Genomic DNA, 8,773 nt, shown 5'->3' with positions numbered 1-8,773 from the left:
GTCGGGTTTCCAGAATTGTGCGGTCGGCTATTATTCAGGACCAAAGTTCCGCTATTCAGGGGCTGAACATGAGACAAAGATCAAAAAGAGTTCGGCCTTCTCATGACTTTACACTATATCTACATATTTAGAAGCACTCATAATATTGAAAGAATTAAATTGGATGGAAGACAAAAGTTAACTGAAAAATCCATAGATATGTAAAAAGAAAAGAAATTAAATATTGAAGATTACATCATTAGGGTTCATAGGATTTCCCTGATAAAGAATAAAATCAGAGATAATGAACTGATGAACGTCAATGTCCCAGAAAAGTTTCGTGGAAAACTGGAAGAGAATGGATTTCCTCAGCCTAAATGATACCGTTCCTAATCACCACTAATCCACCAAAAAAAAATCACAAAATTCCTGGCAACGAACAAGAACCTTAGCACGTGTCCTAGAAGTGTAGGGTGGGAGATCTCCAAACCTCAAGACTCAAGACCTCAGCGTTGTGCCTTAGTTCACTCACAGTTATCAGCTCATGTGGTCGCCGCAAGAACCTCATCATGGCTAATCTCACCCGTTGGTTATACTTGCTCTTTTTCGTGAATGTCGTAAATTTTAGTGTTTGTCTTGAAAAGTTGGAACCGTTACAGTGCAGTGCTATCAGTGCAGAGACCTTGTTTCTCAATACGGACGATAGTTACGGCTATCTCACACGAAATGGCTCTCAGACGAAAAACTTCTCATGCTCGCAGCTCAAGAAAAGCTCGGCCAAACAAAGTAAGAAATGCTCAACTTCTTTTTGGTTTTAAGTGATTATGTTTAAGCTCTTTTGAAAATGCTTGAGGAAGGGAATGTAGAAATCTTAGAACGGATACCTATTATATTTTGGAAAGCCTTTGATTTTTGAAAGCCTGACCTTTGATTTTGAGAAGTTGCTTTGTTACCACAACAAACTACTTACAAGAGTCGGCTTTATTTCTGTGAACTGTACAAAAAGTACGATAATAATATTAATAATATACTCAGGTAGGTTTATACCTGATGGGAAAATTTTGAGGCTCAACCTACTGTAGGTAGGATTAGGATGAACTTTGAGTTTATTCCTCTAGGTCCATCGAAAAATTCTTAATGGTTATTTTATCAATGGCTTAATGGCTTTTTATCCATAGCTTACTGGAGATTCAAATGCAAATGCCTTTGTAGGTACTATAAGGGCTTTCATTATTGTCCTGACTAAATGCTATAAATACGAGATACATGTGCTACGAGATACAATCTAAGCACTTAGGACACTAGGCCCATTACTAAGGGTACACCTACCTAACGAGTAAAAAAAACCAATTTCAAAGCTCCTATCAGGCAAAAGCTAGATTCCCTTGACAAATTCATCGAGATACATGTGCTACGAGATACAATCTAAGCACTTAGGACACTAGGCCCATTACTAAGGGTACACCTACCTAACGAGTAAAAAAAAAAAAAAACAATTTCAAAGCTCCTACCAGGCAAAAGCTAGATTCCCTTGACAAATTATTTATCAATAGGTAATAAATTCCAAATAAACAAGGATTTCATCATTTGCCTAAATATTGAGGCAATTACCTACCTAGCATGTTTGAAATATTTGATGAAATTTTGAATCACCTGAATGAATTCATGATTCAGTGATGATTTTTACGTACCAGCTTCAATCTTGATGGTCGCATTACTCTCTGGCGTAGTATATATTTTTAAGCAATTTAAATTGGAATTTATCTATGTTGTCTGGTAATTTGGTGTTTCGTATCAATTGAGAAATAGTCGCAGATAGGTGGGTAGACACAGGGGGGCAATTTAGGATGCTAGAGATATTTTGGAAGATTTGTATCAAAAGTGGCAAATAGTTCAAGTAAAACTAGGTTCTTTGTACAATGTTTATCCGAGGCAGTTGCAAATTTTTAAAAATATTCGGACTCTAACTACCTACATCCTATCTTTGAAATATTTGATGAAATTTTGAATCACCTGAATGAATTCATGATTCAGTGATGATTTTTACGTACCAGCTTCAATCTTGATGGTCGTATTACTGTCTGGCGTAGTACATTTTTAAGCAATTTATATTGGAATTTATCTATGTTGCCCGGTAATTTGGTGTTTCGTATCAATTGAGAAATAGTCGCAGATAGGTGGGTAGACACAGTGGGTCAATTTAGGATGCTAGAGATATTTTGGAAGATTTGTATCAAAAATGGCCAATAGTTCAAGTAAAACTAGGTTCTTTGTACAATGTTTATCCGAGGCAGTTGCAAATTTTTAAAAATATTCGGACTCTAACTATTTACATCCTATCTCTATGTAGTAATTAAAGAACTATCTACGTAGGTGTGTATACTTACCTAGTACTGCACTCCTATAACCATACCTACATAAGTGCCTACTGAAAAATTAGATGTACTGATTTTGGTAGTTTTGAAGAGGTTTGACGTAACTGCTATCGTTTTATCGTCCAGAAAGCGAAAAGAGTATTAAGACAGGATAGAATAAAGCCAGCCCTTCCGAGAACGAACCTTATCCATTTAGGATAAAATATGCCACGGGCGGAAATCGAACCCGCACTGCAGGAATATTGTGGGATGATACAAATTATATTCCAAGGATTATAAGATTCATTGTTGTTGTTGTTGTAGCGGCTTTAGCTTTCGCCGAATGGCGATAGCAGAATTAAAAAAAGATGTCTTTTTGTATCTGCTATACACCGGGGTAATGGGTAATGGTCTCTGGCTCTAGCCATGTTAAATTGGCTGGCTCGTCCTGAACCGCAGTCAACCATCGTGAGAACTTGTGCTTGGTCTTTAAAAGCAGAGAGAACCCTATTATGGCCATCAGGCTGAATTTCTAATTTATTTTGTCACTTCTGTCTGGAGGCAGTCACATAGACACAGTGTAGGCATTCCAGCAACTGAACTAGTGAACTTGAGATTTCAATGTTACTCTAAATATAGGTATGGCCAATGAGGACTAAGAACCTGAACGTATATCTAATAGACTTAACAGCTGCGATTAGTAAAGTAAAGAGTACAAGAAAAATATTATCTATAATTTTCTGGAGGCAGTCACATAGACACAGTGTAGGCATTCCAGCAACTGAACTAGTGAACTTGAGATTTCAATGTTACTCTAAATATAGGTATGACCAATGAGGACTAAGAACCTGAACGTATCTAATAGACTTAACAGCTGCGATTAGTAAAGTAAAGAGTGCAAGAAAAATATTATCTATTATTTTACTTGTAAAAAGGCTAATTTGATTTATTAAAGAAATTCTTCGTCAATCATCATAATCATTTAATGCATACTGGCATTATGTCCAATATTTGCTTTCGAAAGCAATCTGGTTCTTGCTGCTTTATTTTTGCATCATTGAGCCTGTTGCAGAACCCTAAATAATACTGGTTTATAATTTATAAAATTGGTATCTAACAATACTTAATAATAATAGGTATATTAAAATTAAAATTAAGACAATATACTTAAAGTTAACATCAAGGGAACCGGGTGGAAGTTACTATACCTGAGGCAATCTCTACCATCAAGCATTCAACCTTGACTGAAGATCCATAAATTTTAATATGTTCAATTAATTGACAATATTATGGATGACTTCGGTGAGCTGATTTCACGTCGTTTAGCCTAAAGCCGAATATCAGCAAAATCATCGCATATATATTACTTCTGTGATGAAATCCAAACCTGTCTTGGAGCATCTTTATACATTCTAGTGCAATGAATAAATAAAAAAATCAAAGTACTCAGCTACTTACTGAAGTACTTAGTAAGTACATCTAGCAGTAAGCTCAAACTTTGATTACTTCAGAACCCTAAATAATACTGGTTTATAATTTATAAAATTGGTATCTAACAATACTTAATAATAATAGGTATATTAAAATTAAAATTAACACAATATACTTAAAGTTAACATCAGGGGAACCGGGTAGAAGTTACTATACCTGAGGCAATCTCTACCATCAAGCATTCAACCTTGACTGAAGATCCATAAATTTTTATATTTTCAATTAATTGACAATATTATGGATGACTTCGGTGAGCTGATTTCACGTCGTTTAGCCTAAAGCCGAATATCAGCAAAATCATCGCATATATTACTTCTGTGATGAAATCCAAACCTGTCTTGGAGCATCTTTATACCTTCTAGTGCAATGAATAAATAAAAAAATCAAAGTACTCAGCTACTTACTGAAGTACGTAGTAAGTACATCTAGCAGTATTAAGCTCAAACTTTGATTACTTTGATAATTCTAATCATACAGTTTGTTTTGATAATAATGAGTTGCATTAAGATATCCAGGGGAACATAACACCAATTTGAAATTATTAGGTATGCATATTAGTTTCTCTCTCTCTCTCTCTCCCTCCCTCTTCCGCAAAATCAAATTCTTATCTATAGGTATGTATATTTTTTTTTCCTTGTTGAGGTAGCTAATTTTCTTACATTGTATTTGAATTGTACTTAAAGCTTTTACATAAAGGATTAGGTACAATAATTGTGGGAACAAATGAGCTATTTATTACAGTAATCATTTTACCTGTATCACAGGAGAGGTGAAAAATATTCAAAGGAAACTCGGGGCGCCATTTAAGCTGAGAAACTTTCAATAGCCAAGATCTTACTTTATACGATTCATTCCAGAAAGTGCTTTGCTTACACCGTACCTTGTTTATGATGATTATAGCAATTTGATTAGTGATTGATCAATTACCTATAAACTTTCTGGATCAAAAAGAAAAGGATTGGTTCAAGTAGCTTTTTAGAAGCTAGGTAGTAATTAGTTTGAGGAAAAGGGAAATTATTTGTGCTAGTAAATAATAGGTTATTCCTTTCCTTATGAAGGCCTCGCTTCGCTCGCCTAAGTTCGATCATGTCATCCGAGGCATGGCCAAACTTGTGTGGAAAAGCATGCCGAACCTTGTTAGTTATCAAAACTAAAAACATAAGACGAAACTCAAATATTAGGCGAGCGAGGAGAAAGTTTCTCTCCCGCAGTCTCGCACTCTGCTGTAATTTCTCTATGCGTGATTTTAGCGATCCAAAAATTGATTCATATCTCAGGATCGGTTTAGATTTTCCAAATAATCCTAATTGCACCCACCTAGGACCATGAGAAAGGAATTATTCCTACCAAATTTAGCTTTCTAGGTGTTGTGGTTCTAGAGATAGAGCGATCAGTGTGTGAAATGTGAATGGATCTTGTTCTTATAATATAAGTAAGATAATTAACTACATTTCTCGTAGAACGAAGGAATTGAGTATTAACTTTTACTCAATGATGATTCCTTGTCTGTTTATCTAAATTGTTTATTTCGTCAGGAAATTTCCACCCCCCCCGCGGGGGGGTTCAGAATTCTCACGGGTTTTGATATAAACTTATTTGGCGAACTAAGTTCAAGGAGAATTTTCTTATTTAATTTCGAGCCCGATCTATGGTATAAATATAGGTAAATATCTAAGTGTTTTTTACAGTGCTGTCCTGTGGTTCAAAATCCCAGAAGCGACATAAAATATCGAGGACCCGCAGATAAACAAATCCTAAATAATAATAAACGTGAAATTATCCACGTGCAGTATGAACAACAAGTGAATTTTTATGATATTTTTTATTTTCAGTCATAATCACTTAAACACGGTAACCCTCCGCCCTTTATTTTTTTAGATAATGAAATTATATAGATCGTATCTATCATGTTCTCATTTGATAGAGGACATTATAGCAGATGTAAAAAATTACGTCACACTATGTAGGAGATAGGTAAGGTAATTTGGAAGATTCATATCAATTTTTAATAGGTACCTACCTATGTGGCTGATATTTTGTTATCAATCGACATTCTATGTATAATCAGATACCAGATTGGGTAACCCTCTCCGCCTAAAATAATTAATGAGAAAAAAAAAAAAAAAAAAACATCATGGCCTTTTTTCACATTTATGACTTGAAGATTTGCAAACCTCTTTACATTGTTGCCGGATTTCTCTCTCTCTCTTCTCTGTCTCTCCTCTCTCTCTCTCTCTCTCTCTCTCTCTCTCTCTCTCTCTCTCTCTCTCTCTCTCTCTCTCTCTCTCTCTCTCTCAAAAAACACCTAAATCTTTGGCTCAAGTCGCACGACTATACGGTAACAAGCGCAAACCTTATACAAATAATTGCAATAACTGGTAGAGTGTGTAGATTCTATAGACTATATTCTATAGATGACATCATTGTGTAGATTCTATGTGTAGATTCTATAGACAATTAAGGTTAAACTGCACCCCATCTTTCCCCGCCTAGTCCGACAAAAGACTCAATTGGCCCAGATTTGAGATTCCCTTAGTGACACCTACTGTTCATTTAGATGCGCCTTAAGGTTACTTGAGCTCATCTTCTGACTCTAATAAAGTGGTAAAGTTCAGACTCTTCTATCCCAAACTAAAATATAAAAAAAAATCCTACAGGTTACTTGAGCTCATCTTCTGACTCTAATAAAGTGGTAAAGTTCAGACTCTTCTATCCCAATAAAAAAAAAAAAAAAAAAAAAATCCTACAAATAAATACTTAGCACAGTGCAAAATCCGATTAAAAAAAAAAAACTTCGAGCAGATGACCTTTGAAAAAAAGTGTGTAAGGAATGAGTGAGTTTTAAAAAGAACTACTCTTTTTAGTGAAGTACCTACTGTCTGTGAGTCAGATCCTAAAACATGCACCTTACTCACTCCCTTTACCTATAAGGTCTGATCCCACATCTATAGGATCTAAGATCTGAGTCATTGAGTACCTAATCCACTGAAATGAGTCGTTCAGATGTACACCTCACTCACACACCTCTGAAGAAGATAATGACCGTGTGTTAAATAAATAGCCAGATCCTTACACCTAGGTGTTGCACACATTAAGTACCACATTAATTTTATTGCTACCCATTTATCAAACACACAGTGGGTCAATTTAGGATGCTAGAGATATTTTGGAAGATTTGTATCAAAAATGGCCAATAGTTCAAGTAAAACTAGGTTCTTTGTACAATGTTTATCCGAGGCAGTTGCAAATTTTTAAAAATATTCGGACTCTAACTATTTACATCCTATCTCTATGTAGTAATTAAAGAACTATCTACGTAGGTGTGTATACTTACCTAGTACTGCACTCCTATAACCATACCTACATAAGTGCCTACTGAAAAATTAGATGTACTGATTTTGGACAGTACCTATTTCATCAAAAGTAGACATGGAGAAATAATATTTATGTAACACCTAGTTATGTTTAACATTAAGGTTATTATTAGTTTTATGAATATGCATGGGTAGTTCTGTTTGAAAATATTAAAATAAATTTCTTATGGCAATAATGTGAAAATTCCAGCTGCCGGAGGAAATATTTATGATTATTCTGAGGACAAATTAAATAGTCATAAAATACAAACAATTACAAAATATTCAATTCTTTATGGTGGGGACTTTGTCCATGAAAATAATTATCTGAAGAGATGTTAATTTTATTGTTGCTCGTAATCTTGATTTCAACTACCTAGGTATAAGTACATAATAGCTACCTACTTAATAAAGTACAAAATTTTATACAAATTTTATTTTAAGGAATGAATATAAACTGAAACTTACGTACCTACTCTTTCATCTCAGAAGTTCATTGATAAATTTGGCAAATTTCACATAATAGGTATTTTCGTTTCGTTTTTCTGTAAAACCCTGGGTTCTGTAAAACCTAAGATAAAGTTAAAAATCAATTAAAATAATAATAACAATAATAATAAAGTATCCTTGCTCTATAAAATCTTCTTCTACGTACCTACTCTTTCATCTCAGAAGTTCATTGATAAATTTGGCAAATTTCACATAATAGGTATTTTCGTTTCGTTTTTCTGTAAAACCTAAGATAAAGTTAAAAAAAAAAATCAATTAAAATAATAATAACAATAATAATAAAGTATCCTTGCTCTATAAAATCTTCTTCTTAGATCGACCCTGCCAAGTTACACCTAGGCGAGTTTAGCAACAAAATACAAGATGAGTGAGTTATGGCCATCAGGCTGAATTTCTAATTTATTTTGTCACTTCTGTCTGGAGGCAGTTAGCTCTAGCCATGTTAAATTGGCTGGCTCGTCCTGAACCGCAGTCAACCATCGTGAGGACTTGTGCTTGGTCTTTAAAAGCAGAGGGGATCCCTTGAGGATAAGATTCATTAATGTGATATTGTGATCAAGAGATCTTTAATCACCTACTGTGTGATCTGAGAGTGCTAAGCGCCAACCTGCTGAGTTCTATCACCTGCTACCTGAACCTGCCTGAGTAATGATGAAAACTATGAACTGTACAACTCAGATAAAGGGCCCCTACGTGGCCCTCGAAGGTTCGATGGGGGGTCAAAATTATGAGGATAAGATTCATTAATGTGATATTGTGATCAAGAGATCTTTAATCACCTACTGTGTGATCTGAGAGTGCTAAGCGCCAACCTGTTGAGTTCTATCACCTGCTACCTGAACCTGCCTGAGTAATGATGAAAACTATGAACTGTACAACTCAGATAAAGGGCTCCTACGTGGCCCTCGAAGGTTCGATGGGGGTCAACATCTGTCGAGAAAATTTCCTTGGAGTGTTGAATATTTCTCCCAAATTTCGTCAAAATCAGACAAACTGTTCGAGAGTTATATAAGTCAAACTGTTATAAGTCAAAAAGTATCTTATGATTAACAATGAAATTTAAATCATAAGAAGAAATTCCTACAG

The 8,773-nt window shown here is 34.9% G+C and overlaps 1 protein-coding gene across 1 annotated transcript in view; it reads left to right on the top strand.

The window, feature by feature from the left end:
• The first annotated feature begins 350 nt into the window (after positions 1-350).
• Positions 351-8,773, top strand: part of LOC103519568 (O-acyltransferase like protein-like) — a 67,392-nt gene continuing 58,969 nt past the window's right edge. The window contains exon 1 of the mRNA XM_026831064.1: positions 351-765. Within this exon, the coding sequence (XP_026686865.1) occupies positions 549-765 (217 nt within the window). The 5' untranslated portion in view covers positions 351-548. The remainder of the gene's footprint in view (positions 766-8,773) is intronic.

The sequence above is a fragment of the Diaphorina citri genome, unplaced genomic scaffold, assembly GCF_000475195.1.
Source record: "Diaphorina citri unplaced genomic scaffold, Diaci psyllid genome assembly version 1.1 scaffold66, whole genome shotgun sequence".
In the NCBI taxonomy this organism is placed as follows: Eukaryota; Metazoa; Arthropoda; class Insecta; order Hemiptera; family Psyllidae; genus Diaphorina; species Diaphorina citri.
This window is presented reverse-complemented; position numbering and strand designations above follow the sequence as displayed.